The 24,867-nt window shown below is 35.3% G+C and overlaps 1 protein-coding gene across 3 annotated transcripts in view; it reads left to right on the top strand.

The window, feature by feature from the left end:
* The window catches only part of MDGA2 (MAM domain containing glycosylphosphatidylinositol anchor 2), a 797,037-nt gene that overhangs the window by 418,936 nt on the left and 353,234 nt on the right, over positions 1 to 24,867 (top strand). For 2 of the 3 annotated variants that reach the window (XM_078053641.1, XM_078053640.1), the window contains exon 3: positions 11,276 to 11,450. The exons of the other annotated variant lie outside the window; for it this stretch is intronic. In XM_078053641.1, coding sequence (XP_077909767.1) covers positions 11,276 to 11,450 — 175 coding nt within the window. The remainder of the gene's footprint in view (positions 1 to 11,275; positions 11,451 to 24,867) is intronic. 3 annotated transcript variants of the gene reach the window in all.

The following is a 24,867-nucleotide window of genomic DNA, read 5'->3' as shown; positions in this document are numbered from 1 at the left end:
TATTGTTTTTCCTCCAATATTGCTGGTTCTCTTGAATGAATTTATCTTTATAAATTCTTTTTTTCATGTCTCATAGTTGATTTTTGTCCTGTTTAATATCACTAATTGCTAATTCAATAACAGTTCAAACACTAATTTGACACTAAAGAGGTATTTAATATTTTCCTCTAACTTCAACCACCTATGTTCAAAAGAAATTCCTATGCTTACAAAGAGTAATGAGCAAAAATATTTAGATGAATTGATATAAATTCATTAAAATTATAAAATTTAAATAAAATTCCTTTTGTGGATATTTCAAAATGAAAGTGGATGAGTAGACTCAACTTAGATTTGAAGTATATAGTAAAAGATCAACACCTGAAACTTACTATGTTGCATGTGTTTTGTGGAGTGGGATTTTGTCTAATTTAAGTTTGCCTTGTCAGCAGAATTAGAGTGCTTAGGAATTCATTTAAGCAACAGCGATTTTGTTAATGACTATTATGTCCCAGGCTCTGTGCTTTAGTCGGGAGATATCAAGTTCAAGAACAATGGTTTACAGTTTGTTAAAGGCAAAAGAATTGTGTCTTAGGTCTGGTTCTTTGAAAGTAGAGCTTGAGATAAGCATTCACGTGCAAGTGATTTATTAAGGAAATGCTTGTAGGAGAAACTGCTAATGGGGCAAGAAAGCCAAAGGGTAAAAGGAAGAAGGAGGGCAGGGGTGTGATTTTAGATTAGGCTCAGCTGGATCCTGCAGAGGAACTCTGGAGGGCAAAATATGCTTCTGAATCTATCCTAACTGGAGGTGGGTATGCTGGGCTTTCATATCCACTCTAATGTTTCATTGCTTAGAGCCACAGGGTGAAGGTAAACTCTGAAGCATTTCCCCAAGACTCTGCCTCTGAGACCAGAGTGGCTCCATAGCCCAAGGACCTTATTGCATTAAAAAACAGAGAATCCTAGGGAGGCACAGATGGGAGCATAAAGGGGCTCTGAGAGAATCAGGCAGAACCAGTTATGTGTGACCACATATAAATATCTAATTTCTGTAGCATGTGATGGGTACTCTCGTAGAGGGGATTGCAAGGTGCTATGGCCACAGAGAGGACAGATATAATAGAGCTTTATGGGACAGGGAAGGCTTTCTAATAAAATAATTTCTGGGTGATCAGAGGGAGTTAATGAGATAACTCTCAGGTCAAAAGGAGCCCAGGTACAAAGGCACAGAGTCACATGGTCCCTAGAAGAGCTAGAGCTGCGAAACAGGGAGAAAACATTTCCCTGCCTTTTAGAATCTGTCATGGGATTAAAATCAGATGACAGGATATAAAAACATTTTGTAATTTTTGTAATTTTTATTTTTTAAGTAATGTCTACACCCAGCATAGGGCTCAAACTCATGACCCCAAGATCAAGAGTCGCCTGCTCTACCAACTGAGCCAGGTAGGCGCCCCTGTAAATTTTAAAGAAGTAAAATTTTGATATGAAAGCCCAGCATACCCACCTCCAGTTAGGATAGATTCAGAAGCATATTTTGCCCTCCAGAGTTCCTCTGCAGTAACAAAATTTTACTTGGTTGTTTGGAGTCCATGGTTAATGTCTTGGTTATGCTACAAAATAAAACCCTTCCATGAAGCAGTCTACATTAATCCCCAACTATTTGTATTTATGAGCATGTATTTATTTGCACCAAGACCCTATCACCTTTGGCTTGAAATGATGCTTACTGGCCTTATTGTGGCATTCTATATACGTTTAGGAAACCTGGCATTGTCAAGGGTAAGCACTGCATTTATTCAGTTTTAGTCACATAAGTCACAGTTTAGTCATATAAGAGTAAGTTTTTGAAAGTGTAAGTCCAAAGAAAAGCCACAGCCAAAAAGAGTATCAGAATATCTAAGTCTTCTCTGCTTTAAGGCATATCTAGTGTTCAGAAATACCCATGTCTTCATCCCACGATTTTCCTTCCATTCCCAATGCATTTACCATGATGATCCCCTCCCCGCCCTCCTAGTCTCTGGTGGGTGAGAAGATTCATCATTGATGTTCAGACTCACCTTTCCTTATTGCTTCTCTGAGCATATTTGCAGTACGTACACTGAGAAATTCTTTCTTATCTCACTCTGGACAGATATCAGTAATCTAACATATAGAAATCTTGTAAAGGTGTCTATTATGTTGTTATTAGTAATAGTAGTAGTAGTAATGTTGGTAGTAGTAGTGATCTCCAATATTCTGAGCATACTAGAAAAGTACAATGTTTTATGCATAGAGTATGGAAGTTTTCAGGTTATATTTTTGTTGCTTTGTCAGACAATTGTGGTTCTTTCTATAAAATCGAATTTAGAAGCAAGTGTGACATTTTGCTATAATTTATGGTAGATGGATATGACTTACTAAAAATTGAACCTGTATGATCTGGAGTCTGTGCCTCAGAATTCTATTTATTGTATTTAGTAATTCAAAGAGAACTATTTCCTCTGTAATTTCCCCTGATATTAATGCATGATAAGAGGATAACCTTTATTTTCAAAACTGTAATGAACACTGTCTGCTCATACTCACCTACCATAGATATCCCTTTATGCTTTTTCAGGTTGATACCCTGTAACTAGCTTTGTTTAGCTCCCAAAGCCTTGGTGGCAAGTCACCAATAATTATAGCAGATCAGATGATCTTTTTTTTAGAGGTGTGATTTATTTATTTATTTGAGAGAGAGGCAGAGGGAGAAACAGACTCCCCGCTAAGCAGAGAGCCCAACATGGGGCTTGATCCCAGGACAAGCCTGAGATCATGATCTGAGCTGACAGCAGACGCTTAACAAACTGAGCCACCCAGGTGCCCCCAGATGATCTTTATCTTACTTTTTCTCTGGCTTTCTTTTATTGATGAGGGATCATCTTTCAGAGTACAAATAAGGCTGGGACAAAGCTCAGATTTCTCTCTTACAGATTGACCTGAGTATATATATGCCCTAACTCCTTGACAATGATAGACAGTAGCTTCAATTCACAAATCCTCATTCACTAGACATTAATTAAAGGGGGGAGGAACCTACAAATCTTAGCATTGTCAAGATCTAAGCCCTTATTGGGTTCATAACATGTATGTAATATACTTTTTTAGGTTTATCCAGGTCTATCTTCAACCTGTGCTTCAGGTTCTTAACATTTTCTTGAGTTATCTCAGTTCACACTGATTTTATTTAAGGCTACATAAAAGCAAGGATGTTTCAGAAATATCATTCTATGGAAAAACAAAGTAGACAGTTCTTTGTTGGGAGTTAGATAACCCTAAGCTATGTGTTATGTTCTGCAACCTAAGAGGATCTCCATGTTGTTTGTTCAGATTAGGTAGAGAGTTACAAAGAAAGTATTTCCTAAATTGTAGTATCTTTCTTTTTCTGTTCATGTTATTTTATGGAAATGATTGTTTAATGTCATTGTAACAGGATTTAAACATAGTCATATTTAATAATGCAGCATATCTGAAAATTGGACATGTTTTATTCCCACTATGGGAGAAGCAGTGGTCTCAAATATTCTCCCTCCTCTTTTCCAGAATTATTGAGCCATCAGATTTTAGCAGAGGGATGGGAGGGAGATGCTATATGGGGTAGAGTATACATTTCCCAGCCTTTCCTGTAGCCAGGGATGGAATACGATGTTAGCAGAAGTGTCATGAGGCAGCATCCTAGAAACTTTTGTAAAAGACAACTAGCAGGCGCTTTTTGTCCTTTCCTCCTTCCTTCTGCTGGAAATGGGATGTGAAAACTAGATCTGTAGCTACTATTTTGGACCTTGAGCTCAAGCAACACATGGTAGGGAGGGCTTCTAAAGAGTCTGAGTCCCTGATAGAGCCATTAAATCTGCACTGGCCTGCCTCACTCCAGATTTCTTTTACATGAGAAAATTTAACTTCCATCATGTATAAATCACTGTTAATTTGTCTATCTTATGGCTGAACCTAATCCTCACCATTATATCCATCAACCTCTCAAGTCCCAACTCAAGTCCCGTATTTTCATTCAACATATGTGTATTAGTAGTAGTACTAGTAAAACTAGTACTAATCTATATAGATTTCTACTGAACTAATTGCTGGGGATGCAGAGTTGAATGATCCAGAAAGTCTTCCTGTGGTACTCCTATTTTATTGTTTCCCCAATGACTTTCTGTACATCTGAGCCAGGCTAGCTCACAAGAATCTCTGGGAGAAGAAGCTAAAAATGAAGATGAATTGGTTCTACTTGTATGGCTTAACAAGCAGTAAATTAGAGTAGAGCCCAGGAACCTACATTAAATTAAAATAAATTAGATGAGTACTTATTATATTTATTATTTATTTATTCATTTATTCATTCATTCCTTAATATAGAAGAAAATATACAGTTTATATTTTCCTCTATGTACTCCATTCACTGCATTCACAGATTTTAGTGTGAGATGATTTCTATTCATTGCCTTCTAGATCACTAGCAATTTTCCTTTTAATTTTCTCTTGACAATAAGTAAATTTCCATGTAGAAGTCATCTTTTGATAACTTATTTATAACTGTATTTAATTAAGACTAGATAACATCACCTGTACTGTGTCTGCTTTTTTAATTAAGATTTTTTTTCTGCTTCCAACTACATGATCAATTTTTGTAAATGTGTAATGGACATAAGAAAAAAATTCATTCTATGTATGAAAGATTTATTAGTCATATCATACATGTTGATTATATTTTTCAGTTCCTCCTTGTCTTTGTTATTTTTTAGTTAATAGAAAAAATTGTATTATCTAGAATTGCCTAGTTTTCAGAGAGATGTATTGGAATTTCCCACTGCAACTGCATGTTTCTCAAATTCCATTTCTAATTTTGTTTGTGTTATGTCTTTAGCTGCTCTGTACTTTACTGCAATACCAGCTAATGACAAATATATTTTTTAAATATTTTAGGGGTTTTTTTAAAAAAATATTTATTTATTTGAGAGAGAGAGAGAGCGTATGAACGGGGGGAAAGGGCAGATGGAGAGGGAGAAGCAGGCTCCCCGCTGAGCAGGGAGCCTGATGCAGGACTCAATCCCAGCACACTGGGATCATGACCTGAGCCAAAGGCAGACACAACCAACTGAGGCACCCAGGCGCCCTAAAGATTTTATTTATTCATTTGAGAGAGAGAGTGAGAAAGACAACCGAAATGATGGGGGGGGTGGAATGGGCAGCAGGAGAGGGAGAAGCAGACTCCCCACCAAGCAAGGAGCCTGATGTGGTGCTTGATCCCAGGACCCCAGGATCATGGCCTGAGCTGAAGGCAGACATTTAACCAATGGATCCACCCAGGTGCCCCATGACAATATATTTTTGCTCTCAGTTACAACTTTTATATTATAGAAAGTAATGACTTTCTTTTCCAGTTAGTGTTTTAAAGTGTTAATTTGTTCTTATTAATTTAATCTTACTGTATATATTATCACTCTTGACTGATTGATTAATTGATTTTACATATTCTTGTTACCACTTTGTTCATGACCATGTCCTTCTTTTCCAGTCCTGGTTTCGGTTACCAATCTTTTAGGGTCACTTTATCTGTGTGTATACACACACACACACACACACACACATCATATATATATATATATATAAAATATATATTAATTATGCTATATATCAAAATATGTATTTTTATATAGCATATAAACTTGTTACCTTTAAATCCAGTCTAACAGACTCTTTTAATGGGTAAATTCAATCTGTTCATATTTAGTCTATGACTGATGCAATTGTTTCCATCTTACTCTCTGTTTTTTATTTATTTAGAATTATATATTTCTCTTTTCCTTTTGCTCTCTTTTTGCTCGTGTTATCAAATTTCTATTCTCCCACTCATTCCCCTTTTTTTCATTTGCCCTACCATTAATGGAGTTATATATTTTTCTGTTATTTTAATCAGACACTTATGATTCTATTATTATTTGTAAACAAAATACCTATGGTTTCTTCCATAAAGGCAGGCTCTTTACCCTTCCAGCTCTCCTAAAGTTTAAGACTTTAGTATAATTTACTTTTCTCCTCCCCTTTCCTTCCATCTCCACAAGTCATTAAGTTTTACCTCTCCCCTTTGTGTCCTATACCCACCTCAAACTCCAAGATTTTGCTAAGATATTACAAATCCCCTTATTCTATGTTTTTTAAGTTTTGAGAAACTTTATTTAATACTTAAATTGTTTATTACCCAGAAAAACTATACTTACCTATTAAATGGACATGTATTAACCACTCACCACCAGATGCTTTTCTCTATCTTCCCCAAAACCAAACCCTCAGATTCAGTTTATTCATTGGGTGATTAGAGTATTGTCTCAAGTATTTTTGTCAGGTGGGATTATTAGAACCCTGAGGTTACTGCATGTTTTCCTATCACTGAATATTTTTCATTCACAGTAGATGAATGAGATCTTGATTGTTTGATATGGAGATAGAAACCCTCCCACCACCTTTTTTCCGTAAATTCTGACGCTATTCCACTGTTTTCAAACCATCAGCTTTGGAAATGAGATTCCTGAGGACAAGCTGACCTTCTGTACCACCCCAGGCTTATCAGAGCTAATTTTGGCTGTTAGTTCCAGAAAATCCCCCCAAAAGAATGATGTAAACAAGTTAGAATTTTATTTCTCTCCCATGTAGAAGCCCAGGGCTATAAATAGTTTAGGGCGGGTAGGTGCAACTCCATGATGTTAGAGATTCAGATTTCTTCCATTTTATTGCTTCTCTGTGCTGCACTTTCATTCCAAATCAGCTCATAGTCCAAGATAGGAGCCAGTGGAATGTGCAGAAATGAGCAAAATGTTGAGTGCCACTTCCCTAGGAGGATATTTCTGCTCAAAACACACTGGGAAGAATATAAATGAATAGATAGGTGGGAAATGTCTTTGTCCTGGGCAGCCAAGTGCCTGATTAATAATTTGGGGTTCAATTACTATGGAAGAAGGAGAGAGTCAGCATTAGGAAGTGAGCAGGCTCTGACAAATTATAACAGTTTGTTCCTTCTACCTGGAAGCCTATACAATTTTCTTTGTAGACTTTGAAGTCACAACTTTAATGATAGTGTATCTGAAGTTTTCTTTTCTCATCAGTGAGGCATGTAACTTGGTAAGCCCTCTCAAGAAGTAGACATGTCTTTCTGTGGCTTAGTAATATTTCCTTTTAGTTAGTATTTAGTTTTCCAAAGGAGAGAAAAAGGAAATTTTTTTCCTAAGTGATTGTTTTCATTTTTCTCTGTTTTTTAGTTTATCTTATTTCCTATATTTCACTATAGAATTATATTTCTCTTTTTAAAACTTATAATAAACACAGTATTTGTTCATGGTAAAATAAATTGTGTAAGTAAGAATTTTAAATAAAAATTTTGTAAAAGCATACATTTTCACTATCTTCTTTTTTACAGTCCTACTCATAGTTAATCGATGTTAAATTTTGTGTTTCTTTGTGTAATTCTAACATAGTATATACATGCACGCACATATACACACACATACTTTTTACACAGATGAGAATATTTTCTTCTGTTCCTTTTTTCATTTAATAATATACTTTGTATTTTAGTTCTTTTAATTACTACATTCGATTTAATTTTAAAATCAGTGAATTTACAACCACTTCCCTATCATTTGATATTTATATTGTTCTCGGTGTTGCACTATTACACATACATTTTCTGCATTCTTATGCAAATGATAGTAAGGTAAACTTTAACCAGATAATTGCTAAGTCAAAGTGTGAATGTGCTTCCATTTTTTTGACAAAGTTTTCTTTCAGAAAGGAAGCTTCTACCAATTTATCCTTCCAGTCCTGCCTATGAAACCTTAACAATATAAAGATATTATCAGTATTTGTGCCTGTTGAATCAAGACTTTATTTCGGTGTGAAGGGTGGGTTGGAGAGTCAGCTATTTTTTTATTACTATTATGGATACAGTCAGTGGTCCCAACACCCTTGATTAAACAATGAATGGCTAGAGATAGATACAGACATAGATAGGGCTGTTTCTGTATTCTTAATCAGTGTTTCTGGAAGTGTGGCTGCTAGTATCTATGGGGACCTTGTGATCTTTACAGGAAGCTTACGAAGACAATGTTATTTTTTTCACTGTTGTATTTGTGGTGATGGTGCAAAGCACTGGTGGATAAAACAGGCAGCAGCTTAGCACAAAACAACGCTGTGGCACCGGATTATACTATCAGCCTGTATTCTTCGTCACTTTCTTCACTCACATGCACTCACAGTGAAAAACAAACAAAAACAATGTCACTAAGAATATCTTCAGTAAATCAGTACAAATGATCACATTTGAACATCTTCAAACTTGAGTGCTCTATTTTTAATACTCTGTGGGACAAGATAAAGAAGTCCTGTAAAGCATTGCTGCTTACTTCCTAAAGTGTAGAGTTTGTCTCAAGGTAAAGGACTTGTGTGATTGAGTTTTGTACTGAACTTGCCACTTTTTTTCATAGAACATAAAAGGATGACTGGTCTACAAACTATGGTTATTCAGACTTGGGTATTTGGCAAACATTTTCTTAAAAATCAGTGAAGTGAACCTGCATTTCCAAAGAAAACGCCTTACCCATATTTGTTACTAATGATATAATTCAGTTTTAAGAGAAAAATGAGAATTTTGGAAAATCTTCCCACATAAGCGTGATGGTTTCCCAACACGTAAAGACTCTTCTGAAGAGATTAGCAGTGAGATTCATAAATTTGCTCTTTTTTTGGTATTACGTAATGAAATGTGTGAATATTTGGAAGATCTGCATAACATTTTTTTACTCAATTATATTTTGTTTTGGAAAATAGTTTTCTGACTAAACTGACTAAAAATGTTCTTTGTGTTATCAATTTATTAATATAATTTTAAATGAGTTAATAATACATAGTTTAACATTGCCTCAGTTTTAATTTCTAATACAATAATTATGAATAGATACAATCAATCTAAATAAAAGTTATTTGGGGTCCCTTGTAACTTTTAAGAGTATAAAGGCATTTTAAAACCAAAAGGTTGATAACTGCTGGTTTGCATCGTAGTTTTTCCACTCCCTGTTTTTCTCTCTTTTCTGTTTCTGCCTTTGTCTTCCTCTCTGTGCTTCTGTCACACACTCACACACACACACACACTCACACACACACACTCTGTTTCTCTCTCACACACTCTTGCTTTCTCTATCCCCTATTCCTGAATGATTTCTAATACTGTACCAGTATAGCCCAAATTAATCATTGTACCTTAATAACATTTTTAATATCTGAAAGGGTTAGGTCATTTCCAAAATTGTTTTTATCTTGAACTTCCTTTTTATTATCTGAAATATATATTATTCAAAACAATTTTATATTATAGTGGGTGCCTAGGTGGCTCAGTTGGTTAAGCGGCTGCCTTCGGCTCAGGTCATGATCCCAGGGTCCTGGGATCGAGCCCCACATCAGGCTCCCTGCTCTATGGGAAGCCTGCTTCTCCCTCTCCCGCTCCCCGTGCTTGTGTTCCCTCTCTCGCTGTGTCTCTCTCTGTCAAATAAATAAATAAAATCTTTAAAAAGTAGGGGCACCTGGGTGGCTCAGTCGGTTAAGCGGCTGCCTTCAGCTCAGGTCATGATCCCAGGGTCCTGGGATCGAGCCCCACGTCAGGTTCCCTGCTCAGCGGGGAGTCTGTTTCTCCCTCCCCCTCTGCCTGCCGCTCTGCCTACTTGTGCTGTCTCTCTCTCTGTCAAATAAATAAATAAAATCTTAAAAAAAAAACAAAATCAATTTTATACCATATAATTTTATATTATGATAATAAAAAAAAAACCTTGGTATCTTAATTGGAATTGTGTCTTATTTATCTCAGATTATATCCTAGCAATAATGATTATCATAGAATTATCATCTGTCTATACAAGAACAGAAAATCAGTGCCCTTGTTATACATTGTCTTTTTATGAGCATATTAGGAACCAGCTTGTAAACTGCTTGAAGTCATGAGTCTTGCCATTTACTTTTGTGTGTATTCCATACACATAGAAGATGTTGAATAAATATTTGATATTTATTTTGTGAATTACTCAGTTTTTATAAATCTCTAAGTAACATTTTCATTTCATTCATAATTAAGGACAGACATGATTATATTCATACCGATAGTTTAATGATTGGAGGACTTTTAAAAGATTCTTTTAATGTCATTAGATTATAAATTTTAATTAACATTATATGAAAATAGCATAGATAATGGCAGTATTATAGGATTTCAGCTTTGAAGACTCAGTCTTTGGTTGCATTTTTCCATATTTCTTCTTCTATGTTTGACCAAGGATTTCTATCAACCATTTCTCAACCTAAAAATAAAAACAAACAAAAATAAATATTCTATCCAGCAGGGACAAGGAGAGAAGTAAAACCAAATCCTCTTGATTTCCTACTTTGTATCACTTTACAGTACCATTATTTAGCTTTTGTTCAGGTTTTATAAACTAAGATACACAAAATTGGAGTTGAATGCCAGTCTTTATTGCTAGCCAAAACTAAGTCTGTTGTACACAGCTGTGTTTAAGAGAATGTTATTGTTTATAATGAAATGTTTTAGTTATTCAAAGTGTTTTGGCAGTTAAATAGAAATGCTCTCTTTGGAAAAGTTTGCACATTTTTTGAAAATAATTATTGATATAAAGTGAATTCTAATTATCAAAACAGACAAGCCATTTGTAGACTTATTAGAGTAAAGCCATAAAAAAAAGAAAACGCTTGTAACAGCCAGGTATATATAATCACACATAATCTCAATAAGCCATTAGACTAACCTGCTTAAATTATCCAAATCAAATAGGAAATTTAAAATAACGAAAACATGTCTGAAAAGACATTAAGAGTCTACCTGTACTAAATAAATAAAGAGTACCTTAGGAGGGTTTGAAAAATATGAAAGAAAAATTTAAATTCTCAACAAAAAGAGAAACTAATCCATATTTCCAACATATTACATATATTTAACTCTAATTCCCTTTATTTTGTCTTTATATTGCCCCCCCACACTGATTAAGCTCTTCATGAATTATATACAATTGAATTAGAATTACATACACTATCTAATAATGACATTGCATTCAAATTTTTATAATTCAATTGTGCATATAAATTTAATTTTTTTTCTGATAACTTGCTAGGAATGGCATATAGCATCTCCAAAAGCAAACTCTTCAAATGAGTAATGGCTATTTGATTTTTCTTTGAGAAAACCAACCTAAAGTAACCATCTTTGTTGATGCTTGCTCAGATCAGGTGGACCAAAACAGCAGGAAGTGCCTCTGACAGATTCCAAGACTCAAGTGTCTTCAATGAGACTTTGAGGATTACAAACATTCAGCGACACCAAGGAGGCCGGTATTACTGTAAAGCAGAGAATGGCTTGGGGTCCCCAGCGATAAAGTCAATCAGAGTGGATGTGTACTGTAAGTAACTGTCCCAGAAAACTATGGTTAAGTCTCCTATGGCTTTCTGTCCTACAGCTTGAGATCTATTTTTTTGTCCATTGAGAAAAACTATGATTTGTTCCAAAACATAGCATTCTGTTTAGTTGAGGATAAAAAGTATGTAAGATAACTATAGCTCATTTACTATACTTACTGAAGAAAGAGTCTCCATTAGGAATTTTCATAATTTTTATGAGAAAGTAATACATTTTCATCATAGAACATTAAAGAACCAGAGTAACAAAAAGGCAATAAATATTACTGATAATCCCACCAATGATCGTTAGGGTTTGAATGTATATACTTCCTATCTTTATATAGAAGTATATAAATGCATTTTTATAACAGCATAAGGAAAATATTATGCGATACATACTGTAACTTGCTTTGTTAACTTTACCTCTGGGTGAATTCAGCTGTTCTTGTTTTTGTAAAGGAACACCATGTACGCGGTACTATTTGAATTGGCTTGTGAATGACGAAAATCTCTAGGTAGAGCCTGGTTTTGATCCACCTGTGTTGAAAAGTAATCAGTATCTTGGGCAATGCTGTGCCACCTGGGAAGTGTTTGTTGATTTATTTTGGTTCTTAGTCTTGTTTTTCCACTTTTTGCTGTTAGCAAATATACTTAAAATTTTCTTGGTCTCCTTACCTTCTTCCCCACCAAAGCAAATCAAGGACCTACATTCAGTTTGTTCTTTTGCACAGGTTTAACCCATCATTCCACTATCTTTTTATGAGAACTTTCATTTTTTTAACTCTCTACTGTTAGAATAAAAAGATTTTTTTTTTTTTTTGCTCTCCTCAAAGTAATTCAGACATAAGTAACAAGTGAGGAGTTCCTGTTTTTCTACCTATCTCTTATTGTGTCCCTTTCCTTTGTTTTGCAATGTGGGACAAGTGTTGCATAGTTAGGAAGGTGACTGGAATTAAACATCTATTTATTGCACTGTTTGTTGAATCTCATTCAGTTATTCAGGTGACTGGGAAGTGGGTGGCAGGGCTACATTTATGATTTATCTTGCACTCGGATGCTTGTTCCCTTCCTGGAAAGGATGAGAGAGAAGGCCTGTCCCAATCATTGTAGCATCTTCTAGCCCCTTAGGCATCCCTTGGTATTATAACTCAGGCACCTGCATCCCACATGCTACTCTCAGGGCACACAGGTTGGCCTTACCCATACACTGCCCTACCACAGTATAGCCTCTGGCCCTTGTCCTGATCAAATAGTTCCAGTTATGTATACTTAACAACAACAACAACACTATTTTTACTAGTTTTGTTCATATATAATTTTTTAAGGTTTTTATTTAAATTCCAGTTAACATACAGTGTTATATTAGTTTCAGGTGTACGACATAGTGATTCAATACTTCCATATAACACCCGGTGCTCATCACAAGTGCCCTCCTTAATCCCCATCGCCGATTTAATCCCCACGTGCCTCCCAAACTGTAACTATCAGTTTGTTCTCTATAGTTGAGAGCCTGTTTCTTGGTTTGCCTCTCTCTCTCTTTTTCCCTTTGCTCATTTGTTTTGTTTCTTAAATTCTACATACGGTATTTGTCTTTCTCTGACTTATTTCGCTAGCATAATACTCTCTAGTTCTATCCATGTCATTGCAAATGGCAAGATTTCATTAAAAATTATATATGAACAGCCACTCTGGGAAACAGTATGGCTGTTCATATATAATTTTTAACTAAAGTAAATTTAATTTAAATGAATTACACACTTCTATGATATAACTTTCTAGAAAACATACCTGTGCTTTTTTTTTGTTGTTATTATAGATTTGGTCATGAAGTTTTAAAGATTTTTTTAATTAATTCATTTGAGAGAGAGCACACAAACAGTGGGGAGGGTCAGAGGGAGAATGAGAAGCAGACTCCCCACTGATTGTGGGACTCAATCCCAGGACCCCAGGATCATGATCTGAGCCGAAGGCAGATGCTTCACCGACTGAGCCACCCAGGCGCTCCTTGGTCATGAATTTTAAAATCTAAAACGTTCTGAAAATTGAATGAGTGTATTTGCTGCTTGCTTTGTTGGGTTTTATTGGTAAATTTTTTCAGCAGAACCGGATGTGAACTAGTTTGGTGGCAACATCTGATTTAAAATTACTCAAATAGAAAAATAGAAAAGGGGCGCCTGGGTGGCTCAGTCATTAAGCGTCTGCCTTCGGCTCAGGTCATGATCCCAGGGTCCTGGGATCGAGCCCCACATCGGGCTCCCTGCTCGGCGGGGAGCCTGCTTCTCCCTCTCCCACTCCCCCTGCTTGTGTTCCCTCTCTCGCTGTCTCTCTCTCTGTCAAAATAAATAAATAAAATCTTTAAAAAAAAAATAGAAAAGACTTTATGCTCTTTCTTTACTTTGTTTGAATAATCATGTTTTGCTCAGGAAATAACGTATCTATTATACAGCGTTGCCACAGAGCCTGCTGAGTATGTTGGGTAACACGTGGTATATCTACTGTATTATCTTCTGAAAATCGAAGTATTCTGAAAAACACTCCCCAAAGTTTTGAATAAGAGATTGTGATTTCCACTGCCACCACAAGAGGTTTGATAATAATTTATATACATAATTTAATAATAATTAAACATATTACTGGGTTAAAAATCAAATACAAAGGAGGAAATTACATTTTTTAAGGACTTAAAGCAATACTTTTTTTCTCCTCCTCTTCCTACAAAGCCATTTCAGTACTATTCTGCATTATACCCACCCTTTTCTATCTGTTCATGTCTCTTGCTGTCCAGACTCAGTTGCGCCTCACTGTTTTAGTTACAGTGCACGCTTTGGTAGAAATGATAGCACAACTCCCTTCAGTGCTCCAAAGCCCTGTTAGTCTTTTAAGACTCAGGTCACCTTCCAAGCAGCCAGGACCCAGATTTCACACAATTCTATGCCTAACCACCTCCTTTTCCCTGCCAGCTTCCCAGTCAATCCCTATAGAAGACTAGAATTTTTTTTTTTTTTAATATGAGATGTTGAACTGGAAAGACGTTGAACTAAGAAACTTGGAATCATCAAAAATGAGAGGCAATATACTGTAGTTAAATCAGGTTTAACGTATTCAAGTTTACATATTAAACATGGTCCCTTCTCACATTTGGTTCTGAAAATGCCTTCCTGGAAGAATACTGGAGAATTCGTGTCCAGGAAAACCGATAAACTCTAAAGGAAAGGCTACAGATCCTGACAAGTATGGGACTTGGTGACAATAGTCCAGCTAATACACTTAAAATAAAGCCTACTATTGATCAACAGAACTACCAATATGCTCTTTCATAATTGACTCTTTAACAGGACTATACCATATACCCCCAAATTTGAGACACTCTTCTAACAAAAAGAAATAAACCAAGAAAAAGAAATAGGAAAAAGAATTCAGGAAACAAGGATAATTCAGGGGGCCAAAATACAAAATAAAATACAATTCATTGATTATTTTAATTGGTATTCTCAGAAAAAAAAAAGAAAATATTGCGTGTATGTAACAAGAACAGGAAAACTAAAAACAAAGAATTTTTAGAAAAAATCAAAGAACTCTTGGAATATTAAAAATGATAGCATAAAAATCAACAGAAGGTATGAAAGATAACTTTGAAATCTTACAGAGAGTAAAACAAAATTTAATAATCAAATGGGTAGAACAAGAAAGAGAAGATAAGAAAATGAAAGAATTAGTCCAGCTGATCTAACATTTGAATAAAAATTCCAAACAGAGAAAATAGAGGTGAAGAAATTATTTTTTAAAAAATTAAGAAAATTTGCCATCATAGTTGGACATGTGTTTTCAATTACTATGTGTCTAGTACAATGCAATAAACAAGATCCACACCAAAACACATCAATACGCAACTCAGAACACTAGGAGAAAAGTGATCTTAAAAGTTTCCAAAGAGTTTTTCTTTTTTTCCACAATGGTCACATGTAATGAATTAGGAATTAATTTTGGCACAGGTCTTCTCAATAGGAATCAGGAAACTAGAAAACAACTGAGTAAAGCTTTTGAAATTTGGAAGGAAAGTTATTTCCAAACTAGAATTTTTCACACAGCCAGTTATTGTGTTTTTCTTTTTTTCAAATATCAAAGAAGATCCTTTTTAGAAGAAGACATTTTTAGACCTATAAAATTTCCAATTTTTTTTTGCCTTGTTCCCTCTCTCAGGACACTACTTTTATATATGTTGCACCAAAACTAGAAATTAAATCAAAAAAGAGGAAGAGATGTAATAATAACAACAATAAAAAAGGAGATTTGTATAGGAGAATATAGAAGGGAATCCCAGGATGATGATGAAGCAAGATACCGTGATGATAGCTGTGCATTGTGTCTCAAGGTCAACCAAGACAGACTGAAGCTGGAAGAGGCTCCGTGAAGGATGTTTTCATGAAGCAGATGCAGCTGGTGGGTTGCCTGGTTTTAGAGAAGAACTTTATGCTTTTCATGGAAAGCTTAATAATGTGGTGATGATAGATGCATACACAATTGAGAAAACAAAATACAGGCGTTATTAACACAAGACAAAGAAAAAGTTGTATGAAATGAAATGTAATTGAAATATATTACAAGGTTCAACTGTAAAGAATACTTGCATAGTCATCAATAGCAACAGCACTTGACTTAACCAAAAGTATGATATAAGGAAGATGGGAGAGGGTTAGTATAGAAAGGTTAGTATAGTTTGTAAAGGCTTATCTTGAACAGGAAAAAATCAATAAGACAATATGAAAATTAAAAGAAAAACAGTCTGTAAGTTGCCATTAAACATTTAGAAATATGAAGGCAAAACCAAGACAGGTTAAGACCTGAATTAGAAAAGGTTGCCTCTGGGTATTAGAAATACTTGAGGTTGTGTTTTATATAATTATTTGGCTTTCTAAACTATGTGCATGTATAATTTATTTTTTAATTCATAAAATATAGATTTGAAGATTTTGCCTTGGAGGTCCTTGTTATTAAGCCCTTACAAGTCAAAACTGATTTCATTCCAAATTGTATCAGAAGATTATTGTCTTCTAAAACTTAAGATTAGATTTATATTCACATTTTTCTTGAATTCTTCATAAAAATTGATATTCCTTGATATTTGACATCAAATAAAATTGGCTGAAAAGATATCTCTTACAAGTAAAAGATAGGCAGTAACAAGGGACATTAGTGCCACATTCTAACTAATTTTACCCCAGAACTTGATAGGATTAAACTCAGGTTAATCTCCCCTACCATTTATTTGCACGTTGTTTAGGATGAAACTTAGTAAGTTTTGACTCTTCAGTCATTCAACAAATATTTAAGTGGCTATTCAAAATATGATTCCCTTAAATTTTGTGAGGCTACAAAGGAATTATCACATAATTTGTACCTTCATTGAGTTTAAACTGCTTAAGGAGACAACATGAAATATATAATTCATTTAAATGGAATACAAATGTTAAGCAATAGGATAAATAACATAAATTATACTACACAACATGAATGGTGTGTCAAATGGCACAGAAAATGTAGTGCTGGGAGTGAGAGGGTCCTGTGGACTCTTACCGTAAAAGAAGTAGGGTTTACATTGTAGTTTGAAGGATGAGATTTTAGAGAAAATTCCTCATGACATTTCTACGTGTCTTTTGGCAGTTTTTGTTCTGAACTCTCTTTTCAAGGATGTTTATGTAGCGAACAGCCTCTGATATTAGAGATGGTGTCTGTCTCCAGGGCAGATGGCAATTTGTTTCCTCACCAGGATAATAAAGGTAATGTCTATCTCAGGAGCAAAGATTGGGCAGGTTTGCTAGCAGGAGCTTTCAAGATTGGAAGTTTCCTAGGCTCAGGATTCCTTAGCTGTGTCACAAACTGCATGTGCAGCATTCATCTGGGCTGCCCCCAGATCGCCCCCCTGGAAATTGAGAGAGGGAGAGAACCTATGAAAACATGAGGCTCATATATCCATTGGAGGCATGAGTAATAAAGTCCTTTGTCTCTGACTCAGAAGTCTCATTTCTTTGGTGAGCATCCATGAAACGGTGACAGGCTAACATGTTAGCCAGCAAAATAGGGAAAGTACCAGATTCTTAAGAGTCTTGACACAGAGTTTAAACAAGTAGAGGGGAAGGCCAGAGATAATCCATAGTGAGTGAGCATTTTGATTAAAGGCATAGAAGAGGATTAAGTGAACTGTATTTAGAACGGGGCGGGGGGGGGGGAGGATACTGACTAAAATAGGGGGATTAGAGGAGGAATAAGAGCTTAATTTAAAGGATGGGCTACCAGATTGTGTTGAAATCTTACTGCCAGTGTTTTCAGACCAAATGAATGATTCTCTGCCATGTATGCTAAGATTTAAAGAAATTATAATTTTAGGACTTCAGAATTACTGATGAGAGTCAGCATTCTCCTAATACCAACACTGCTTCATTTGTCCTAAGAAGCAACGACCACTCGTTGAGAGCCCCAAGATTCATTTTTGGAGAAGGAGTATAATAATTTATTTTTATAGAATTTTATATGTATATATAAATATATATACACTATATATAATATATATAATAATGTATATACAATATACACAACTTATATAAATTATTACACTCCTCCTCCAGAAATTATATAAATTATTTGACATATACGAATATAAATATATAAATTTATATATATAAATATATATAAAGCAGGCTCACGGAAGTTCGAAGTTTTCATACTGAAATATCTTTGTTACCTTGAGATTCTTGAGGGCATTTAAACAATTTTCTGAGAATGTGCTCCCCTAATTCTTTTACTTATTCTTAGCCATGACTATATTGCTCACAGGGTAATAGAGGTCATACAACTTTAAAGGTTAGGGTTTGATTAAAGATGATTTTTAATTCAAAAAGAAATTAGATTCAGAGGCATTAGCTTAATAAGTTTTCATGTGTGCAAACACTGTTCACACATGAGACAAATCTTTTTCAATATCCATTAAACATTTTATAAGCCTTCTTATTTCTGAAACATATTCCCCACTTTAATTTCACTTAGGTAGATTGCTGCATTTCATTACATTCAGACCAAGCAGTGATTTTTTTTATCCTTGTCTGTTAGATTTATTTATTACATTTTTACCTGATAAATTAGTGGGAAATTAGGATGACATGTTACCGATTTATTCCCCAAATACAATTTACCTGTGTTAGAAAGAAGAATTATAAACTATAGAGTTAAAAATTATTGACAATGAGTTGTTTCGGTTTACTTTTATTGGACCCATCAACATGACTTCTGGATAACAAAGTTTAGAAAAAGGGCTAGAATGACAAATGGGAATTCTGGTATGAAAGCAAGCCCTGCAAGAAAACTAATGCCTGAAGTCAATCTCATTAAGCATGATTTTCTTATTCACCACCCCTCCTCCCCAAACCTCAGCCTTGGGTTTGGAAGGTCTTAATAGTGTTTGATGTGGTAATTACAATGCTTATTAAAAACGGGTTACTGTCATGAAAATTACCCTATTAATAAATTTCAAGACAGAATTTTGCAATATTATATATGATGCAGATGAAGAATACTTGCTTATCAGAGTTATTTGTTCATGGAGCACATGACCAATCACATCCCAAATGTGAATTCTTACTAATAAAATTGTTTGCTTTGGTTTCTTAAAAAATTTAAAACAATAATATTTTACTCTTTTGACTATATCTTGTGGTCAAATCTTTTTTAAACAGATATTTGAAAATTGACATTCTGTTAACATTATTTGTACAACTGATCATATTGTAAAACTAAAGGCAGAATCATATATTTATTCCTATTTAATTTCATTTTACTTTTACCCATGCATAAATATTTTAAGATTTTAAAATATATTTATTATAGAATTTCATTTCCTATTATTCATTTCATTTTTTTGGTATTTTTCTGTTTTACTTAAAAATATTATTGCTTCTTATATTTCATCTAATTCATTGCTAAACATATTCCCTGGGGGCAACACCAAGCTCAGACCACTTTAATATGCTACAAATACATCCTTAAATTTCAGGCTATTAATCATGACCTGTAGTAGACTCTTTCTTCCAATGTTTATTTCCTTAATACACAGATAAATTCTATTTCTCAGTCTTGGTTCATCTAGTTGTGGTCATGACACTAATTTTGGTCAGTGGCGTAAGAGAAGAAGTGATGTATGCCACATTCCGGCTGAGTGCCTGAAACATCTCATGTAATTCTTCACACATTGTCTTGATTTATGTATCTTTGCATACAGAAGCTCCAGTAAAGTGTCTGAAGATCCTGTGGTTTTTTTGTAGGCACATGATGGAAGAATGTTGAATCTCAGGGTCACCATTTAGAGGACAGCTACCCAGGAGACCAGTTAGTATAGGAACAATTGAATTGGAATTTTCATGAGAGGAAATTGTTTTGTTTTGTGTTAAACCACTGAGGTTTTAAGGGTATCTGTTATACTTGTCCTAATTGTTGTCTTCTTTGTTACTATTTCTATCTATTCTCCATTTCTACAATGTATTCATAAAATTACAGAGTATCTTGAAAAATGTATGGGTCAATTTGTTTTTCTCAGCACATCGAGTGGTTTAGAAGTAAGTACACTTTAACAAAAACAAACTTGTAAGAAAGAAGAAATCCATTTATTGAATATATGCACAAAATGAGCATATTGGAAATATGGAAATTTAGGAATAGGAAAATTACTGATTTCTCAGATTTTAATTTTACTATCTGTACCCCCAGTCTAGGAGATACTCCTGGTCTGAGACCTCTCCCCCTCAGAACTCTATGTTAATGAATTCTGAAGCTGATCCATTTTCTAGTTTCTCAGTTCTCCCCTTCTTTTGTGAAACAAGGCGTAGTCTCAGTGGAAGAATATAACACCAGTATGCCAATTTCATTCTGTGATGAATTCTCAGTGTTTATAATATCTTGCTCAAATTCTGTCCTAAAAAAAGGTATCCAATTTTTATTTGTCTAAAGTTGCTACAACTGAAGTCTAAAGAAGTAGTTATTGTTTACTTAAGAAAGCCAGTTTAGGGGTGCCTGAGTGGATCAGTCAGTTGAGTCCAGCCCTTGGTTTCGGCTCAGGTCATGATCTCAGGGTCGTGAGATTGAGCCCCGCAAGGGGCTCTGCATTTTTTAGCAGGAAGTCTGCTGGGGATTCTCTCTCTCCCTTTCTTTCTGCTTCCCGCCTCCTCCCCCCCCAACCCCCACCCCGCGCTCGCATGGTTGCACACTCTCTCTCTTTAAAAGAAAAAAAGAAAACAGAGAGGCTGTTTCACTGTCCCAGAATTCCTCAGGAAAATTAAATTCTAATTCCTCACGGTTGTCACTAGCTTAATAATGCACTCTTTATGTTTATTTCCCTCACTTTTCCAATAACCTACTGGTGTTTCTGGGAACACTTTCAAATGCACTGCTTGCGCTTGAGTGTTTGTCTCAGAGTTTGCCTTTGGGGAAACTCAGAAGGCACATCAATAAAGAAAGGGTGTTTAACTTGTAATAATGATACCTTATTCCAGAATGTTAACAGGTGGATTTTAGCTTTAAGAGCAAGGACCACATCTGACTTTATTTGTATTTTTATAACCTTTATCAGAAGTTACTTTGCACAGAGTAAGTATTAAAATATTGATTACCACATATTTTGACTTATCTAATTTGCAATATAATTTTCTATATAATCATTAAACATCTTTTAAACAATTTCAACAGAAATTTCAAGGTAATTTTTTTAATTTCATCTCTGGAGAAGAGCAAGTCTTGAATTCATTTTTTATTCTCTTCTAACAGTGAGTTTCATGTACAGTCATCAAATTTAGTGGAACAGATTCTGTAGCATGTCCTTGGTTCTGTAGAAGACTTAGCTTTTCTTAGTTCCCCATAAACATTACCTATTTCATACCTGGTCACTGATTCTTATTCAGAGAACATAATGGAAGAGTTGCTTTTAAATCAATGTAGTCCTATCTTTATCAAGCTGCTTATTATCTATTCACTACTGATCGAACATATCCTTTTAAGAAATATTCATGGAGGACCTACTGGAATCCTTCCCTCATTCCATGGGCACACAATCAGAAGAGCTTCCAGCAGCTTTCTCTCAGTGGCTCTGCACCTGTTCCTACTGCCTTTAGGTTGTTGTGCTTATTCAACCTGATTCTGAAAATCCCAAATGTTCTCTTAGCCTTCTGGATTGGAGGTCCCAGAAGGCCATTTCCAATTAGAGTCTGTCAGTTTGCAATGTTAATTGAGGACTCACTATTGCAAAACATTCTACTAGAAACTATGCTGAGAAATAAAATTACAATGCCTTTGCCCTAAAGGAGCTTATAATTAGTTGGAGATTTTAAAAAATAGACATAGGGGCCCCTGGGTGACTCAGTCATTAAGCGTCTGCCTTCAGCTCAGGTCATGGTCCCAGGGCCCTGGGATCGAGCCCCGCATTGGGCTCCCTCCTCCACAGGAAGCCTGCTTCTCCCTCTCCCACTGCCCCTCCCCCCTGCTCATGCATGCTCTCTCTCTCTCAAATAAGTAAATAAATAAAATCTTTTTTTTTAAAGATTTTATTTATTTATTTGACAGAGAGAGAGAGAGACAGCAAGAGAGGGAACACAAGCAGGGGGGAGTGGGAAAGGGAGAAGCAGGCTTCCCGCCGAGCAGGGAGCCCAATGCAGGACTCGATCCCAGGACCCTGAGATTATGACCTGAGCTGAAGGCAGTCGCTTAACCAACTGAGCCACCCAGGCGCCCCAATAAATAAAATCTTAAAAAAATAAAATTACTTATAACTTTTATCTGTCATATTAAAGTGGTAAATCCATTGATTAAACCAAGCAAAAAGCCCTTAAAGAAACAGACCATTGGCTATGTGAGATTCTTGAGTCAAAGTTTAATGGCAGGCAGATGCTCCTGCTGAGTCAGCCAGAGAATTGGTGTTGGCATTCAGTGTTGTGATTTCTAGTCAGTTCATGAAGTGTCTCAATCTAGGTTTTTCCCTGAGGGCAAAGTCTGCTACTGTCAACTCTGTATTACATACATATTTCATTAAAAAAAAAAGAAAGAAAAAGTTAGGAGAACTGATAAAATTTTTACAAATACAGTGAGTTAATAAAATGATTTGGATCTGAAAAATATGTAAGAAGATGTTTAATTAGATTGATTTCACATGTTGTTAAATCTAGCAAATTCTGAGTCTCACTGAAAGGATAAAGTAAAAGTTTGAATAGTAAATTATTGCTCACATATATTTAGCACTTGAGGCCATTATGTGACTCATACTTTCTCTGAATGTATTCAGAATATATTATACTATCTAATTTAAATTTATAACAGGTCCAAGAAAACCTAGTAAACTTTGTTTCTGCAGTTCTGTCTATACCATGAGTCAGATGAAATAATTTGAAATATCAATTCTTGACTAGCTTTATAAGGACAGTGTGGAAAGATTCTCACAGAGAGTAAAGAAAGCCATTAGATTTATACAAGATAAGAAGCTCTTCAAATTTATAATGATTTCTACCTCCAACTTTCAGCAATAGTTTATTATTTTTTCCCCTTGACAACTGAAGGAAATGGTTCTTGTCAGTGTGGCCAAGGATATTAGAGAAGACATCTGGCCTTGTCTTGGTACTTTATATTTTCAAAATCTTAGTTCTGTTCTTTTAATAGAGAGAGAAAAATTTAATTAACATTTTTTAGCATCTGAACTGTATTTATATGACCAAATACCAAATATTGAATTATCTAAAAGTAGCCAACTTTCAAGTTCTTGGGTTGAAAGTGAAGTGAAAACATCTAAACTCCAGTAGAGAACAGTGCAATGTTTTTGTTGTTGTTTTTGTTTATTTATTTTCAAAGTTTTTTTGTTCATGGCCACTTGAGTCTGTCTTTAGGCTTGGAATATAAAAATCCATGTGTCATGACATAACTATGACATGCATTCAGGACATCCAGATGGCTGTGAATAAAGTAAATGAAGGGTTTGTTCATTTTCAAACATTTTCAGGTGTCCATCCCTAAGAGTTATATTCAAAATGTGGAATGAACATGTAAAGAGAGGCTTTTAGAAATCCTTTCTAACTTTCAGAATGAGCTAAATTAGAGAAAATAACAGATGCCATTTTGTAAGCCCACCTTCCACTCTGTTATTCCAGTCCCTCGTCACCTCACACCTGGTTCCTGCAAAGAACCTCCCAGCCGACCTCTCCTACAGTAATAGTACTCTCCTGGAATTTATTCTGCATATCATTACCAGGTCAGTCTCTTAAATTCAGGGCTCATCTTAGTACTTGTCACTGAAAATTCCACATTTGTTGTGTACTTTTTTACTAATTAAAATCCAATTCCCTGTGCTTGTTTTTCCTATTTTGTTGAAACTGAATCCCTGACCTCCCAAACCAATGTTTTCTTTACGCCTTCTCCCCTCCTCCTCCTGCCCCCCATACTTTAGCTGCCTTAGCACTCTCCCGCTTTCTTAAGAGCCTGGCTTCCTTCTGCCTCCACCCTGTCCTTTCGCGTCTTCTACCACATCCTCAACTTCTCTGTTGTGTCCAATAACCCTATCTTGCCTCTCCTTCAAGGTTCCTTGCGGACTGCTTAAGCTCTTTCTTCATCTCCTCTCCTGGGAATTATAACTTTTTTTTTAATTTTATGCCTCAAAAATGTAGTATGATTACTTGCCTCTTTATTTCACATGTCCACAACATATTTTGTGAAGCCTCGGGGCCACTTTAAGACCCAGAGTTTTTCAGATTTTAGAACGTTTATTGTGAACATACAGTATTTTTTTGTAACATCACCAGTGAGATATGGGGCACTTCATGATGAAAACATTAATATTCTGTAGTTCTTTCTATATCCTGAGTCATGCCAATCATGAGGTGGGATAAATGAACTTTATAAATAGCCTCAAATCATTTGAAGGCAGCGTTTGTCATCCAAAGAGCTCAGGTCATGTCAGCTTTTGCTTTCAAATGGCTTACAGAAAAACTTCCCTTATTGAAAGCTTTATGGACTTCAGAATGATGTAGATGAAATTGTGGAATTGCATATAAGGCACTGTATACCTTTATTAATAGTTCTTGTGTATGTTGACAGGTATTATATAATGATTCATGCCTGTAAATTTTGTTTTTCTCAAGGTCTTGTAAACTCCTGGAAAGCAGGGCTCACTTTATGTCATTATTTAATATAGTCCTGTCCAAATGACCAGCTCTGTGCCAAACTTATGGTAGGGGATAGGAAACAGGTGTTTGTAGAGGGATAGATTAATTACTTAAGGGCACCTGGAGGTAGAATCAAACCACTTGATCTTAATTCTTTCAGAAAGTGTATCTGAATTCATCCTTCCTACACTTGTGGTCTCTCTTTTATGACTTCTGCATTCTTAGAAATAGCCTTTAC

Source organism: Halichoerus grypus, chromosome 8 (assembly GCF_964656455.1).
Source record: "Halichoerus grypus chromosome 8, mHalGry1.hap1.1, whole genome shotgun sequence".
Lineage (NCBI taxonomy): Eukaryota > Metazoa > Chordata > Mammalia > Carnivora > Phocidae > Halichoerus > Halichoerus grypus.
The sequence above is the reverse complement of the archived record's forward strand: the minus strand, read 5'-3'. Positions and strand labels throughout refer to the sequence as shown.